Source organism: Desmodus rotundus, chromosome 2 (genome assembly GCF_022682495.2).
Source record: "Desmodus rotundus isolate HL8 chromosome 2, HLdesRot8A.1, whole genome shotgun sequence".
Classification (NCBI taxonomy): Eukaryota; Metazoa; Chordata; class Mammalia; order Chiroptera; family Phyllostomidae; genus Desmodus; species Desmodus rotundus.
Window position 1 is genome coordinate 45,282,087 of NC_071388.1, and position 18,118 is coordinate 45,300,204.

The window sequence follows — 18,118 nt, forward strand, 5'->3', positions numbered from 1 at the left end:
TCTAATAGAAAACAGATATTATGCTAGGTACTGGGCATACAAATATGAACAAGACATAGACTCTGTACCTTAAGAAACACTCAGTCTTGGAAGGGATGGCAGACTTTTAAACAAGGAAATGTTACAAAGACAGGAAGAGATGTAGCCCCAACGGGGAGGGACAGCACAAAGGAAGGGATGCATCCTCTGGGGATGTGGGCTAGGAAAGAGGAGGTGATGTCTGACTTAACTGGGACAATCTGGCCCCCTAGGTAGAAAACAAGGGGAAGGGATGTTCAGGGTTAAGGAATGAGTAAACACTTAGACACAGAACCGCTAATCAGCACTGTAGTTTGGTATGACTGGGGCACTGGGCGGTAGGGTGGGACTCAAACAGTGACAGATCAATCAAATTGTCATTCCATGTAGATGGCATAAATTTCATCTCTTTTAGGAGAAAGGAAAATGAAGTAAGATGGCAGATCTAAAATTATAATGGATTTAAAAAGAACAGAATGATTGGATTAACCTTAAAGACCTAATTACCCCTCTGAACCATGGGTAACCTGAGTTCACAGAGCTCACAGTCTGAAGGCCCACCCGACCCCAGACCCAGGAAAGCTGCTAGGTTACTTTGCAAAAGAGATACAAGTAGAACCCCTGTTTCAATTGAGAGGAAAATTAATGGCAAAAGAGATGTTTAGGGACCTAACAAACCTGAAGTGTTTTTCTTTTCTTTTTTTGGTATTTTTAACAGCATTAACACTTATAAGTAGTAAAAAATAATTACAGTGTTAGGGTTTTGAGACTTGCAGAGGAAAACTTATAAAAAATGTCTAGTAGAAAGGATCCAGTAACTCTAAGTATAGGCTGAGGAATAGGAAATGTTGAAGAGCATAAAAACAGTTAGAATTTAAAGTCCTAGGTTCAGAACTCCAAAGGCTTCTTAAAAAAAAAAAATTGTGGTATCCCTTTAAGAGCCATTTGGTGCAATTGGTAGCCTGATTCATGCCACCAGCTGCCTCTGATTTCAGTAAGAAATTTAGAAATTCATAGGAAACTGTAAAATGGGGACAGGGTTTTAGTTTTTTTAATTGAGGCTTTAACTAGCCAAGTCCTGCAGGTTTAAGAAACCACAGAGCTGAGCTGTGGGAAACTGGTTTCTTTTCCGGTCAGAACAAATAAACATACAAACACATACCTAACTCACAAAGTGTTGGGAGAGATAAACCAATGCTCTTTACAGAGGAGGAAAACAAAAAATGAGCCTTGTGGGCAACAGGAGGAAAACCACATTCGCCAGCAGGCAGCACCCTACGCTGGCAGGGCGAGAAATCTGAGCCTCAGCAGCCCCGGGCAGCATTTGCACAAAGTCTCCCGTTTCAAGTTGCCTGTCTCCGGAGTCCCGGGGAAGGCGCCCAGCCCACGTTTGCCTCTCAGAGCCCCAAGGATTGATAAGAAACCCTTTGTACCACCCATAGGACATGAAGGTGAGTCAGCCCAGAGACAAGGTCAGACCCTGCAGGGCTACCTGACACCAGGTCCCTGAAGGGACACCCATGCCCACTCCTGCCCTGGCACTCACCTCATTTTCCTGCCTTGGGTGCTTCTGGCTGCCTGGCCCTGGTCCCCCCCGACCTGAGCTGTCTGTGAGCTCGTCCCCGATGTGTCAGCGATGCCTTATCTTTGTTCTGAGGTCCTTGTGTGTCTCTGGAATTGGCTGGCATTCTCCATTCAGGTCACGCCTTCCCCTGCCTGCAACAGATCCCCTCTCCCCCTCTCTCACTCTGCCTTTCTCTCTCTCTCTCTCTCCTTCTCTCTCTCTCTCTCTCTCAATCTCTCTCTCTCTCTCCCCACCCCACCCCCTCTCTGCTCTGACTCCCTCTTACACACACTCAGAAGAACCTGACAGAACAGAATCTGTCTTCCTTAAGAGATCTGTTCCTCCAATTCCCTCCTTTATCCTGTGTGGCTGGCTCCAGTCCCTGGGAGAAAATAACTGAGACACTCAAATAGGTATTTTTGTCACTCTGTGTGTGTGTGTGTGTAGGGTGGAGGGGGACAAAGTCTAATTTCTCTTCAGTCTCCGTTTCCAGATGGCTATAGCTTTCTGCTCTTTTTCAGGACACCGGCAAAAGGACATCAATTAAACAGAAATAACCAACTAACAAGGCACTTCTAAAGTCTACACTGGGAAAGAAAACAGATCCCAATCCCCAGGTCTGTGAACAAACACCACAGGTTTTCATGTGAGCCGAGCCACTGGTCCAGAATGTGAGTGAGCATGGGTCTTCTACTGGGCTCCTTGTTCTTCCCACTTAAACACAGAGCTCGTGCTGTTTACCAAATAAGACTGTGTGAGGTCTACTACAGCCAGAGAGGGGCCTCCACAGCACGGACGCCCCACATCCCAGGGTGCAGGGAGAGCCAGGCCTGTGCACAGGTCTATGTGCAGGTTTGTGGGAAAATCAGCACCAGATCTGCGCTGAGCTGAATAATAAGAAAAGCACTCCCTGCACAGCAATAACATCAAATGGGTGTAAAAACCAGATTTTACTGAGCAGCTTTTCTACGTTAGGCACAGAGCAATGTGCAAATGTCATCTCAATTACTCCCACAAACTTGTGAGGGTCATACCATCACGCTTATTTTACAAATGAGGAAACTGAGGCTCAGAGTTTACATGACAAGATTACCCGGCTCTTTGTTACTCCTTACTGCTATTTCCACTAATAGTTAACATTTATTAAGCACTATGTGTTAGGCACTATTCTGGCAATGTGTTAATTCCCTCTGATTATCTTTATACCTCATATAGGAGGGTAGTAATAGCGTCCCCATTTTATAGATAATGAAACTGCTCAGAGAGGTTAAGTAACTCACCTAAGGTCACACAGCTAGAAAACAATGAGGGAAAAATCTGAGCTCTGACTGATTATATTGTACTGCTGCTCACTATTATAATGCATATGACATTTCAAGTACTTACAACATTCACAGACAAACTCAGTTTAAGGCATTTTGAAAACAGTGTTAGACTCAGAGTGAGAATTTAGTTGTGATCTATCCTTTCTATCTATGCCAGCTGTGCACTTTAGGCCCAATGCTGACATCTTTAATTCTGTTTTCTTATCTAGAAAATGGGAGCTGCTATGGGGCTTAAGTGAGATTACACTTGTGACGTGCTTTTTTAGCTTTCCAGCGGTGTACCCGCGAAATGGCTACCACCTGTTCTAACCAAGACTTCATACGCATGCCCTCTCCACCCTGCTCTGGACATGTTAGGGAACAGTTGCTTGAATCTGGCTGAAATTCTCCTTGCTGCATTTTCTCTCCAGTTTCTCTGTTTTAACACTTTCAAATGCCATCATTGCCAAGCCTGGCATTATTAAGAGACCGTGGATGATAATGTGGGTGTAAGTACATGGGATGAGAGAATAGGCTTGTCCTCAGGCACTGTTTCAACGGAATGTTGCTTTTGTGTTTCAGGCGGAAAAAAAAAAAAAACATTTAAAAGTCCCATTAAGAAGACTCACAGGCTCCTTGGACATCAAACAACTTTCACAAAACAACATTTTAATGATTTAAGTGTAAATGAATCAGAAACACATGGACTACATTTCTCTCGGAATACACAAGGGTTTTAAAGCTGAAGGAGAAACAACTTGGCGCAAGGCACACTGCGCGCTGTGCAGAGGGCTCTGCCCGTTAAAGACATTCCCTGCATTCACGCTGCAGCTCAGCTGGCCTCTCCTAATTTAGGGCACATCCTGGGAATGCAGTCGTGTACCCGGGGCAGAGGGGGAAGAGCCTGGGAGGGAAAGCCATCAGCTTCTCCTTGTAAAGTGTCACGGAGCAATTGGGGCTCCTGGAATAATTTCCTGGTCATGTTTTTTCAAGGCTTCAAATGTTCAATGGGAGGCATTTGAAATATGTTCTAAGCCAAAGTTCTGCCAATATACAGCAGATCTGATATGTGCTTTCTTGGGCGACAGCCAAGGCTCTGATGGAACCTGCATGAAAACAAGAATGATGTGGTTCAGGAAGTTTCCCGTTGGGTTGGACTACATTAGTGATACTGCCCTGTGGTTTTGATAAAAACTCCCTGTGGTGTCATTAATAGATGTGGGAGTGGGAGGAATGGAAGCGCAGTGGTCTGAACATAGGCTCAATATTGGTCGGCTAACTTGAACGAAACCTTGGGCAGGTCACCTAGGTTCTCAGTGCTGGAAGGGGGAGGCGAGGCATCACTTTGCCCCACTGTGAAATCGGGATTGAACTCTGTTGAAATCATGGACGCATATAACTGTGGGCTGGCGGGCTGTGGGATGCTAGTGCAGTGAAGGTGGCCAGGTGGATTGCTAATGACCTACAAAGCAATCAAAGAGTCTAGAGTGGCCCTCTAATCTTGACACTGGCTTTAACTCTTGTCATAATAGCATCCTATTAATCAGCGTTCAAATGCAGGTATTCAAAACAATACTTTTTAAGAATTTTTTTTAAAGTTTCACCAAGAAGTTTAAAATATGCATAGAAGTGACTAAGGAGTAACTAACAGTATGTTGTTTAGGATCATAAAAGCATAGAATGGCAGATGTGGGCTCAACGCCCCCGGGTTACAGTCAGGGTGAGGGATCAGAAGGCTACTACGAAGAGAGGCAATGCCGCAGCATTTCCACTACCAGAAAACACTTAGTTTACATGTTCTACTGAAGTATTTATCCAATGTATCTCCCGAGACTGGACCTTCTGGAATTACGTGAATGTGTTAGAAAATGTAAGGAATCTGGGCAATGGGTTTTTGTTGGCAAAGTCTGAAATCCAAGTTTCCGATAGAATATCCAAGAAACTGATAAATAGCCCAAAGATCACAGTTTAGAATTAAAATTGAGGTTGTTCAACACATTGACTGACCTATGCTGAAAGCCATTGCTTTGGAGCCTATCAGGTTGTCAGAATCATCTGGGGAATTTAAAAAACACCAATTCCTGAACTTCATCCCAGATTCATGTTTCGGAATCTGCGGTGGGGCTCCTTAGTCTATAATTTAAAAGACTTCCATGACTCCCACGGCACAATCTTGCCATTTGGGGTACCTATAACATAAATGGTGCATCTATAAGATGGCACTTTGGATTTGATGGAATATCCTTAGTATGTGCCAGGTACTTCCATGTACATTATTACATGTAATTTTCCCATCTCTTTACGGATCATGACACCAGGGTTCTGAGACACTAAGAGTGTCAGCAAGAGGATGACCAGTATTTAGAGCCCAGTCTTCCTGACCCCAAATTAAAGACTCTTTCTTCTCATCTGCAAATTCCTGATCTTGCCTGTGGATTTTGAACATTCCTGAGCCAAGTTATGTGACTACAAGTTTTCAGGGAAGAAAAAAAAACAGGTCTTATTTAAAAAGTCAACTCTTAGGCTCTTTTATAGGCTGAATTGTATCCCTCCAAAATTCATGTGTTACTCCCTGTACCTTGGAATATGACTATTTTGAAAGAGGGTCTTTAAAGAGGTGATTACATTAAAACAGGGCTGTTAGTGTGGGACCTAGTTTTAACTGGTGTCCTTAAAAAAGGGGGGAGATTAAGACACAGACAACACAGGAAAAACAAAACAAACAGGTGAGGAGACAGCAAGAACGCAGCAATCTGTAAGCCAAAAAGAGATGCCTCAAAAGAACACCTTGATCTTGAACTTCTAGTCTCCAAAACCATAAGAAAGTAAATTATGCTGTTTAAGCTGCCCAATCTGCAGTATTTTGTTACAGCAGCTTTAGCAAACCAATACAGGCTCTCTTACAGAAGGGTCTCCCAAAGCATGAAAGACATACCACCAGTAGGGTCAAGCTGTTTTGGGGTGCCATATACATGGAATTAATAAACATTAGATCAGTTAAGAATCTGTTTGGTAAGTAACAAGAGAAACCTTGACTAATGTTGAAATAGATATAATTTGTTTTCTTTACATTGTAAGAAGTGAGGAGGTAGGTAGTTCTGGGACAGCTATTCAACACTGCTTTCTTTCTTTCTGCTCTACCAGGCTTAGAATTTGGGCTTTTATGGTCATACTTGTCACCTCATGCTTACAAAATGGCTGCAGTGACTCCAGATGTCATGTCAGTGTCTAAGCAGAGAAAAAAAAGGAAGAGGGAAAGGTAGCATTGGGATACTTTTCTTTACATCTCACAGGCCATAGCTAAATTCTATAGCCACTGCTAACTTCAAGAGTTTGATAGTTTGTATAGCAGAGGCAGGCAGTAAAGACAGGGGCTGGGAACGGGAATTATATGGGTCAACCCTCAATGTCCATCTCCATCATATGCCAACAAAGTCCTGCCTTTTAAACTTCTCCTTCACTCCTGATGTTGTAAGGAAGAAAGTCTCAAGGTGGTGCCATTATGCCATGCCTGCTATTTCCCCTTTTTACTTGGGAAAGACAGGTATCAGTTTCAGAGTCTAGAATTCAACAATTTTTTATTATTTTTACATTTGTGGCAGTACCATGTTTTCAAGTATGTGGATTTTAGTTAAAAAATAAATCCAAATTCAGTTTAAATAAAAAACTAAAAATAATAATACAGGTGGTATTTATGTTTATGAAACAAATTGTAAAGGAAAATGACTATGTGTTGGAAGCATCAGTCCAGAGGGTGGACTCACGGGGGAAGAGGACTGGCTAGTGAGTCCAGGTGCCGGGTACGGAGGCCACATTTTGTTTCAACTCAGTGTGAAGCCTTGAGCTTTTCATCTGTCCTCCTGGGTTTTGAGTTTCTAATTCACACTGATAATGTTGGACTAAGTGTTTTGTTTTATTTTTTTTTAAGTACATTCCTACTCAAACACTTTATGGCATCTTTGTCTCAGTGTGTGGAATGATGTCTATTGCACTACTGTTAAGACCAGATGAAGGCTTAGAAGATCCTAAAGTAGTTTTAAAAAGAGGGTGACCTCTAAGACAAAATAGAAAAAGATATCCCAAGAAGAATGCTTCTCTGTTATGATTCATTTTATTCTCAAAATAGCCAGTAAAGGCCATAAATTATCATCTCTGTTTTATATGCATGATTAATAATATTGAGAACAGGTAATTTAGTCCCTGAGGAGAGATATGCATTGCCCAGGGTTGCATAGAAATTACATGGTGAGGCTGAGACGGTGAACTCAGATTTCTATAGCCCTCACTCTTTTTTTTTCATTTTTAAAATTTTGTTTTTATTGTTGCTCAATTACAGTTGTTCCCATTTTCTCCTCATTACTCTCCTCTGCCCTTCCCCCTGCCACCTCCCAAGTTTAATCCTTCCCCCCTGTTGTCTTTGCCCAGGGGTCCTTTATACTTGTTCTTGACTTGACCCTTGGTTATAGGCTACTCTGCTTGAGACTAAGTATTATAAACAGAATCCTCTTTTTTGAAGATCCCTGCCTGGCCAACACAGCCTGGCTCTCTACCATACAGTATTGTCAAGTAAAGAGGTGCACTAAGGTGGTCTGACTTCTCTTGAGGAGCAAAATCTTCATGCATTCTGCCCTGGCTGGTGTGGCTCAGTGGATTGTGTGCCAACCTGGGAACCAAAGGGTCACTGGTTCTATTCCCAGTGAGGGCACATGCCTGGGTTGCAGGCCAAGTCCCAAGTAGGGAGTGTGTGAAAGGCAACAACACATTGAAGTTTCTCTCCCTCTCTCTCAAAATAAATAAATAAAAACCTTAAAAAAAATCTTCATGCATTCTTAGCTGCCGTTTGGCTATGGGCTATAGAACCTCCTTCAGTCTCTATATAAGAGGGAATTCCTCTCTCCTTTTCCCACCTCTCAGCCTAACTTGATTTCTAATGTCTTCCTCCTTCTTCTGCAAACTAGAGTCTAATTTTACTAGTGAACAGTGAAAGTGAATCAACCAGGCACACACATCTGCCTGATTTCATTCAGTGAAAAAACAACTTGGAACCAGCTCCTTTTAGGTAATTCTGGCTTTCTCTTTGACTGTTTCTCATGGGCCTGGCCAAAGGATGGGAGGAGGGAAGATTAAGATTTAAACTAGCAGGTGGTAGGGATGCTCTACTTGAACTGACCAAAGGGACCCTTGTTATCTAACCAACCTTTACTGAAGAGCTTGATTCTGTGAACCTGGTACTAGCCTAGCTGGTAACACAGGGTACCTGGTTTCTTGTTGGATTGTCTCTCCTCATAGCAATGCTGGGGAAGATGATGTATAAGAGAGAATCCCGGGGTTCTTAAGAACTTGAAACACATCATTTGCCAGGGGCTGAATTATGTCCTGCCCAATTCATATATTAAAGTTCTAACCCCTAGTACCTCAGAATATGACTGTATTTGGACATAGGGCCTTTAAAAATATGATTACATTAAGAGGGGATCCTTAGAGTGGGACCTCATCCAGTATGACTGATGTTCTCATAGGAAGGAGATTAAGACACAGACATCACATAAGGATGACCTTGTGAGGACACAGCAAGGAGGCAGCCATCTGTGAGCCCAGGAGAGAGGTCTCTAAAAAAACCAAACCTGCCAACACCTTGATCTTAGACTTTTAGCCTCCAGAACTGTGAGAAAATAAATTCCTGCAATTTCAGTGACCTAGTTTATGGCATTTTGTTATGGAGGTCCTAGGAAAGTAATACACCCCATGCACATCCTTTACCTTTGCTTACCTGAATCCGTCGTGTGTCAATCACGGTTGCTCTCCATTCACAGTCAGCATCCTCTCTCTCAGAGGTTCCTCAGCTGCTAAGGTCCCATGGTTCAAGTGGATCAAACCACAGGGTGGGTTGACTAGGCCATAAAGAACAAATGTAGAACTGAGGTGAGACAGTGCAGGGGACAGGACTCAGATCACAGAGAAGTCAGGGCTCTCACTTTCCTAACTCCCTGTGGCTGTTTCTTGACCATTACTTTTCCACCTTCCTTCCAAATTCCCCTGCTCTTTTATCACTCTGGTATACCCTACTCACCTCTGTGAATGACCTTCCAACCTCTTAGTCCTATCTTTTGTTCTTTTCATTAAGACCTTAGGTACAGGGCACCATTGCTTACCTTTCCTTTCCAATTTCTCCTGAGGTCCTGAGTGATGTCGATCCTTGACCACCTCATCCTCAATGACAACTTTTCCTATTTCACCTTAGCCATATGCTATACCCATGGCCACATCCACCTCTGAAATCTTAAACTCATAACACCCTATTCTTTGACCACCATCTTCTATCTTTCTAAGTCTTTGGCTCCTTCAATAACCCTATAGTTAGACTTCAACCTTACCAACTCATCCAGTCATTTGACCCCACTCTATTTTCTTCCAGTCAATCAGATCCTTTTGGCCTTACATCTTTTCTGAATCCCACAACCAATCACCAGCATTCCTTACTAGATTATTTTTTTGTTACCTGTTTCTTAGCTCTCTTCTTACTTTAGAGGAGTAATTTTTCATCTTTCTGGTGAATCACTGAGAATCTAATGAAAGCTAGATTCTCTCTGTCTGGAATACCCCCAAAAAGCCACAGAGTTCACTCCCTCATCTCCTTCAGTTCTTTCTAAATATGTCACTTTTTCAGTGAGGTCCTATCCAAACACAGTTCTACTAATTCTAGTCCCTCCCACAGTTGCTATACCCATATCCTGTTTCATTTTTCTTTATGGCACTAATCACCACCTAAGATAGTATTTATTTTAATTATTTATTTATTTGTTGCTTGCTTTCCACCCATTAGAATAACTCAGTCTCTAAGTGGACACATATTTTTGTATTTTTTGTTTACTGCTCTATTCCTTGTACCAAGAATAGTGTCTTTGACTTGCACATATTAATATCTTAATAATCATTTGTGAAATGGGCCTTCTTCTAAGAAAAATTTAAATCTTCACATATTCTTAAAGCTTGGCATATAATTTCTGGGGTTTAATAGCCCCTGTGAGGTGAGGAAACTCAGAAACTCATTTTTAATCATTCTTTCTGAATATTTCTCATGTACTCTACCACTATAGTTTTAAATATTGTTACATAGTGATCACTTAGAAATTTATTTTTTATACCAAAATCTCCCCATGATTTCTCGCCCGCAAATCAAATGTCTATTCCCACCTTCATCTGAAGGTTACAGTGGACAGAGGTTGTTATCTTTTCATTCCCAGCCTGCTCATTCTCCGGTACCAACTGTGTTCATGAATCACCATCAACTCAAACCAAAGCCAGATATTTGACTGTCATCCTGATTTATGCTTCTCTTTCTTCTCATATGCTATCAATCAATGCCCTATTGTTTACATATAAGTATCTGTCAAATCCATCATCATGCATGTCTTCCATTCCCCATGCCCTTGCATTTGTGAAAGGCTTCATTCGGTCTCACTGGATTATTTCAACAACCTCCTAAATTGGTTTCTCTGCTTTCAGTCCCACTCTAATAAAAATACAAGTTTTATTTGTTCTCTTTCTCTGCCAGACTTTCCAGAGTGTTCCTTTGTTTACAGAATAAAATAAAAATGTCTTAGAATAGCATTTGAACCTGACTCATGTTGACATGAGGTGTCATGAGATTGAAGTAGCCTGCAGTGCTGAGCCAACATGTGGAGAACAGCTGCCCTGAAGAGTAGCCTTGGACCATGGCAGACTTCGTATAAGTTAGAAAGAATTGTTATTGGAAGCTACAAGCTTCTGGTATTCTTTGTTACTGCAGACAATCTAGCCTATCCTGACTGACACAATTCTGTTATATGGGACTGCTCTTTTAGCTCTATATTATCCCCTGCAATCGGCACACTGTGACATGCATGTTAATGTCTAGAACTGGTACCAAAGTAGTTGTGTATTCCAGATGCCATCATGGTCTTTCATGCCTGCATGCACTCACATACCTGGTTCTCTTGGTCTTTAACGGTATGCTTTTCCTCATCTGTCTGTAGAACTTCCTTATTTAACCTTTGAAATCTTGTTTACATGTCAGCTTCCCTGGGAAATCTTCCCTGATCAACCAACAAAGAAGTAAACACTACCTTGCTCCTTACACATACTTTATTGCATGTGTCAAATTATACAGCAGATATTTGTCTACTTGCGTTATTTTTTCACTACAGTAATTTAAGGATCTGAACAATATTTTTGCACCTTTGAACAAATAAATGTTTTTTTAAATACATAACAGGTTTAACTAATTTTTTAAAATCCATGTCATCCTCAAGACAGGTAAACATACAATTGCATCTATAATTGCAAATTGTGGTGAGTGCTATGTAGGAGGAGAACAAAGTTCTACGAGAGAGACTAGTAGAAGGGCCTAATTTATACAAGCAGTCTGCAAGTCATGGTGATGTATTTAAGTTGAATAGAGTGAGTACAAGTAAGCTAGTGAAGAGTTGGTGTTTTCAAATGATGGACTATGTTACCTGGATTTCAACACGTGGAAATTCCCCATTCCTATACCCAATTCATAGAAATAATAACAAAAACATAGAAGTGAGATTAATAAAGGAAGAGCTGCACTCAGAATGAAGAAAAGGAATTATCTGTGGATGAGAAAATGGGAAGGTCTGTAAAAGGAGGGCATGAGAGGAGAAGCTGCCTGTAACAGTGAGCTGAGGCTGCAGCGGAAAGCCATCCTGACCAAGCAGAAACCTTCACGGTCTCACTGGAAAGCTGGAAGCTGACTAGGCTGTAGCATAAAGTTACTAGGGAAGGAGTAGGAACCACCTACAGAAAGGCTGTCAAGCAAGAATTAACAAATATTTTTTTAAAAACCTCTATATGGGAAAGACATAGTAAATTCAATAAGAGAAGAATTTCATGGGAGGCAATAGAGTTAGTAGAACCATAAGAACAGGAGTTTAAAGTAAGCTATCTCCAGAAAGCTAAAGGAGGAATATCATCTATGAAACAAGAAGAGGAGGAAGATTGGAAACAAGAACAGGTTAAAGTGTAAAAAGAAGCAATTGAATAATTTGTGAAGTTGAAATTATTCACTTATAAAATACAGTTTAGTAAATATGATTATGTTAAATATAATTATTAAAATTAAGAATAAAATGCAAACATAAGCATGAATAGCAAAATGGTCCCAATGAAGGATTAATTAATTGTTTGGAAAATTAGGCTGAAGAAATTCCCCAGATAAAGTGATGAGAAGTATAAAAAAATAAAGTATAGATTCAGAAGTTCTTACATATGTTTAATAGCATTTTTACTAAAAACTAAAGAAAGAGAAGGGAAAGGAAGTGATCTTGGAAAAAAATCTGGTATTGGTTTTTCCAGAATTGAGAAAAGACACAAATTCTCAGACTACAAGGATCTACCAAGCCCTAAGTGGGGAGCATGCATAAAATTACACTTAGATTCCTTATAGTGAAATTTCAGCATATTAAGGATAAAATTAAAATCTTAAAAATTACCAACAGAAAAAGAATGAAAATTAGATTAACATTCAGATTTCTCACCCTCCACCCGGAAAGAAGAGAGGCATAGAGAATATATTATGTGTGAAAGGAAAATCCCTTGAACCCCTCATCCTACACTCAATCAAAGGATTGTGTAAGTGAAGTTGGAGTAAAGACATATTCAGACTCTAAAAGCTTACTATTTGCGGACCCTTTCAGGGAGAGTTACTGGAGGATGTAAGAGATGGTTAGTGTTGATGAAATTGTGAAGAAATGGGCACACTCATGCGAGGCATGTGGGAGTGTAAAGTGGCATGAACACCTGAAGGGCAAACTGGAGGATTAGCACATTAAAAGTGTACACATCTTGTAAATCAAGAATCTTACTTGAAGATATATGTTTTAGAGAAACATGTGCAAGCATGTTCATTGTAGTATTATTTATCAAGGTGAAAAATGTAGAGTAATGGCTAAATATAACACATTCATACTACAGTATATGGAGACTCAGCAGAAATGAGAAAGATCTGTAAGTATCAGCATAGATTTACCTCCAAGATTTAGTATTGAGTGAAAAGAGCTTGTTGAAGAATGATATGAACCTTAGCATGTCATTTCTTTAATGAAAACAACAGTAGGCTCTCCCAACAGTGCATATTTAGTATATATCAAAAACTTTTGTATATATTTTCCATGTATCATAGAATAAAGTAAGGAAGGAGAAGTATGAGACATAACACTTAGTTATCTGGAGGGTGTCGTGGAGAAAAGCTTGATTTGCATCTGTAACGATGCAAAGCCCTCAGTGCCCAGCCTTGTAGGCCATCGTCAGGGGTGCTTAGTCAGCGGAGCAGCACGATCCCACTCACAATGGTAAAAGTTCTCTCTGGGTACTGTGGGGAGAATGGATTTGAGGAGGCTGGGCTCCCATAGTTAGGACCAGTGCCCATTCAGCACCCATCACAGGTCCTGGGGCCCATGAAAATGTTTACTTTTAATTTCTTTTAAAATCAGAGAAAAACCCACAAAATAATAATAAATATATAACATGAATCCAGCCTGGATCATGTTTGCTTCTATACCGATGAAACACTAAAATATAATTTTGTTTTATCTTTTATGGATGAAGGGTCCATAAAGGCAAAAGTGCCAGGAACCCATGAAAGTCATAAAACAGCCCCGATTAGGAGCGAGGACGCTTGGAGGGATCAGAGTGGTGTCAGCGGACATGGAGCCGAGTGGACAAAGGCAAAATATAATTTTGTGAGAAAAAAAGCCTGAACCTGGGCACAAATTCAGAGTGAGGAACGAGGGAAAGGGAGATGGCAGAGCAAACCCCCAGAATTCTGACTTAAGATGGTGTTGGCATCATTGACTGAGATGGGGAGAGAGCTGGAAGGCAAGCCGCAGCCAGGATGTAAGGATGCTCAGGAGCCGGGCTAGATGAGGAAAGTTTACCACTGATCCAGAATCTTGAAAGGATGGAGGACCCCTGAATTTTTAGGCAAAGGGTACATGGAAAGGGTTTAAAATGGAGGTTAACATGATCAGATAGTGTTTTAAAAAGTTTATGTTTGATAGCAGTGTGGGAGGTGGAGCCGAGTTGGTGAGAGGCTGGAGAATAACCAGGGAGCTAATGACATCTAAATGCCCAGGCTTCCTGGTTCTCACACCACCCCCAGGCCCGGGAAAAATATGATGCAACTGAAGCAGTGGGAAAAGAGCAGGAAGGACCTCCTGGCAGACCCCGCCCAGAGCTGGTCTTGGCTGAGGCATGTGGAGCACGTGGGCCTTGGGGCGGGGGCAGCACTCTCAGGCCAAACCGCAGACAGACTCAAACACTTCAGTTGTCACAACACAGCAACCTGTGTGACAACAACTTTTTCAAAAGCAGGGTTTTAAAAATAAAAATACTTCTTCACACACATATACACACTACTCTCAGGATAGCTGGCTACGCTTCAGGAAAATTTATTTTTTTTACTTATTTACTCTTTATTTATTAAAAATTTTAGTTTTCAATTACAGTTTACATTCAGTATTGCTTTGGATTAGTTTCAGGTGCACAGCGTGGTGGTCAGATACTTATTTAACTTGTGAAGTAATCCCCTGATAAGCCTAGTACCCATCTGTCACCATAAATGCTTATTACAATATTATCAACTATACTTCCTACACTGTACTTTACATCCCCATGACTGTTCTGGTGCTGCCAATTTGTACTTCTCGCTCCCTTCACCTTTTTCACCCAGCCCCCAACCTCTCTCCCATCTGGCAACCAGCAGTCTGTTCTCTGCATCTATGAGTCTGTTTCTGTTTTGTTTGCTCATTTATTTTGTTTTTTAGATTCCACATATGAGTGAAATCATATGGTATTTGTCTTCTCTGTCTGACTTATTTCACTTAGCATAATACCCTCTAGGTGCATCCATGTTGTTGCAAACAGTAAGGTTTTATGGCTGAGTAGTATTCCATTGTATATTTGTACCACTTCTTCTTAATCCATTCATCTCTTGATGGATTCTTAGGTTGCTTTCATATCTTGGCTATTGTAAATAATGCTAAATTATTTATAATATAAATGATATAAATAATTAAATTGTATTATAATGATACGAATAATTATATTATAAACGATACAAATAATTTAATTATATTATAAATTATTTATAATAAAATATAATATAAATTATAATGCTAAATTATTATAAATAATGCTTATTATAAACAGTAAACAAAGGGATACACATATTTTTTCAAATTAGTGTTTTGGGTTTCTTTAGAGAAATACTCAGAAGTGGAATCTCTGGGTCATAAGGTAGTTCTATCTTTAAATTTTTGAGGAAAGTCCATACTGTTTTTCATAGAGGCTTTACCAGGAAATTATTCTTATTCATCAATTAAGAAATACTTCTCTTTCACCTGTTCTACTTTCTCAGTAGTTCATGTTATTTTATTTTTCAGACTTGTTTTTCTGAGGTGTATTTGATATCAAATAAGCTACACAAGTTTAAAGTGTACCATCTGATAAGCTTTAAATATCTATACAGCTGTGAAACCATCACTGCAATCAAAATAATGAACATATTCACCATCCCTCAGAGTTTCTTGTATCTCTTTGTAATCTTTCCTTCTCCCTCCACCTTGTGCCTGCTTCCCTAGAAAAGAACTGGTCTTGCTTCTGTCAGCTTATATGAGTTCGCACTTTCTAAAATTTTATGCAAATAGAATCATACAATATGTACTAATTTTTGCTTGGCTTCTTTCACTCAGCATCATTACTTTGAGATTTACCCATACTGCATGTATCGTATGCTGTAATTTACTTATCCATTTATCTGTTAATAAGCATATGAGTTGTTCCCATATCCTTATTAACAGATAAATGGATAAGTAAAGGATGTTCACAGCAGCTGTTGCAGATAAAGCTGCTGTGAACATTCACATACATATTTGGGTTTGGAATTAGGCTTTTATTTTCTTGGGCCCATCTCTAGGAGTGAAATGGCTGGATCATAGGGGAGATATATGTCAAATGTTTGAAGACATTGTCAACCAGTTTACCAAAGTGATTGTGTCAATTTTGCATTCCCACCAATCGTGAATGAATGTTCTAGTTGTACCATTTTCTTGGCAATACTCAATCAGGTCTGTTTTTAAAAAAAAATTAGCCAATTATATGTATATAGGGGTATCTCATTGGGTTTTAATTGCATTCCCCTAATGATTAATAAGTTTGAGCATTTTATGTGTCTATTTGTTACCCTTATATCCTTTCTTGTAAAGTGTTTATTCAAATCTTTTGTCTATTTTAAAGATTGTATTAGTTGTTTTCTAATAAAGTTAGCTATGTATACTGAGTCCATTATGTACACAAGTCCATCATCAGAGGGATGATTTGTAAATATTTCATCCTACTCTATGGCTTGTCTTTTTGTTATCTTAATGATTTTTGCAGAGAAAATAATTTTAATTTTAATGAAGTACAATTTATCCATTTTTCTTTTATAGAGCATGTTTTGGTGATATATCAAGAAAATCTTTGCCTAACCTAAGTGTCTGCCATACTAAAATACCAACTACTGTGAAAAAAAATCAAGTCATTTGAGTCATTCCAGACTCTTCCTAGGACAATGGTCTTAACAGGAAACTCTCAAAACCCTGTGTATCCTTACAAGTCCCCGGAGACATACTTATAGCTCCACAATCAACAAGCTCCACAACACAGCTAGTCCGTCACCGCCAGCCCAAAGTCACTCCCAGCCCCTGAGAAAAGGCCTATAAAATCAGCCACTGGGGGGGTGGGATGGGGACTTATGGCATATAAAGGAGCCTTTCCCACATGTCCTCAGGGACATGGCTGAACCGTTAGTGAGACGGGGAACCAAGGATCTGGGTTTAGTCCAGCCTTCACCACTCTTTCTGGTGGTGTGAACCACAAATAAGTTTTCTTCCCTGAGCCTCAGCTCCCTTCTCTGCAATACAGTGATAATAATAATACCTTTCCAGGTCACTCTTTTGGGCTTTCCTGGACAATCAGGGAGATATAGGGCAAACATACTTGAAAAACTCTCTAAATCTCTCATTTGTTATCTCTTCCAGGAAGCCTCCCAGCATCCTCTCCTTGCAGGAGTTCTGGGACTGGTTCAATGAACATCTTCTCTTCAGATTCCTGTGTACTGAGGATGACGGGATGAGGCTCCCAATCCCTCTGGCAGGGCGATCTTAATCTTTTCTCTTGACTTCTCAGAACATCTATGCCTTGTATTAATCTGGAGACAATCTCCAAGGCCCCTTCCAACTCTGACATAGTCTTGCTTCTAGGGGACATTTCCCAGTGCATGGCTAGTACGCACTCATATGAAAAGAGACCTGGTTGATTTGGGGTGGGACTGGGTGGGTGGTATTGGGTGGGCTGTTATGCTCTTTCCTCAAGTGTTCAATGTAAGCATTATGGTACAACACAAAGAGCACTGGATCTGCACCCAGGCTGCCTGAGTGGGTGGGTGGAGCTCTAACAACTTGAGCATCCCTTGTAAGTTGCCCGGGCCCATTTCCTCATCTATAATGAAGAGACAAGAGTTGCTGTTCAGCCTACCATTTGGTGCTGTAAAACTGAAAAGGATTATTATTATTGTCATTGTTTTTCTGAATATTTCAGGATTCCGTACAGAGATACAATGAAAACATTGTATATCACACACTAAAAAAATGAAATATGCCAAAAAATACATTTGGTACCAAGTTAGAACTTGAAGCAGAAATTACTTATCAAACAAACATTGCTACTGGGCCTGTTTTGGCTTTCAATTAAATTCTTTGTTAACTCTGGCTCCATGGCATAATGGTTTTGGAATTAGTAATATTAAAATATCAGTCACACTGATGAGTAAAGGTTTTATTTAAAACAGGACGAAAGTGTTAACCCAGTGGTGCCCAGACCAAACGTGAGACCGCTAGGTGGCTACCTTGAGGGAGTCGAAGGCCTTGTTCGTTACTATTAACCTTTAGGTGGGTGGTGGAGACTCACCCAGCAACCTGTGTTTCACCCAACAGTTCCACCTCACTGTGTTGTCTGTTTCTTAAAACTTTTTGGGGAATATTTGCTATCAACTTTTATTACTGGCAGAGAAACTGTGGCTCTGCAAAATTCATTTGGTCAAAGTCACACAGCTTGTTGGGAGGTGACAGAACCTTCCAACCAGTGGAGAGAACAGGGGTGGAAGTCGGGCGTCAGCAGGTGTGGGTACCTG

The 18,118-nt window shown here is 40.4% G+C and overlaps 1 protein-coding gene and 1 long non-coding RNA gene across 6 annotated transcripts in view; one reads left to right on the forward strand and one right to left on the reverse strand.

Moving 5' to 3' along the window:
- The window catches only part of MASP1 (MBL associated serine protease 1), a 63,168-nt gene extending 61,347 nt beyond the window's left edge, over positions 1–1,821 (reverse strand). For 2 of the 3 annotated variants that reach the window (XM_024560952.4, XM_024560977.4), the window contains exon 1: positions 1,565–1,818. In XM_024560952.4, coding sequence (XP_024416720.3) covers positions 1,565–1,569 — 5 coding nt within the window. In that variant the 5' untranslated portion in view covers positions 1,570–1,818. Of the gene's footprint in view, positions 1–1,564 lie in introns of all 3 variants that reach the window. The other variant, XM_024560946.4, reaches the window with a different exon arrangement.
- Positions 1,242–17,696, forward strand: LOC123480227 (uncharacterized). 3 transcript variants are annotated; one of them, XR_006656139.2, is made up of 3 exons: positions 1,242–1,469; positions 2,104–2,253; positions 16,968–17,696. It is a non-coding gene; the product is annotated as an uncharacterized lncRNA (long non-coding RNA). The 3 variants fall into 3 exon arrangements; XR_006656138.2 differs by lacking the exon at positions 16,968–17,696 and adding an exon at positions 3,469–10,581; XR_011650861.1 differs by lacking the exons at positions 1,242–1,469; positions 16,968–17,696 and adding exons at positions 1,858–1,995; positions 3,469–10,581.
- The last annotated feature ends 422 nt before the right edge of the window (positions 17,697–18,118 follow it).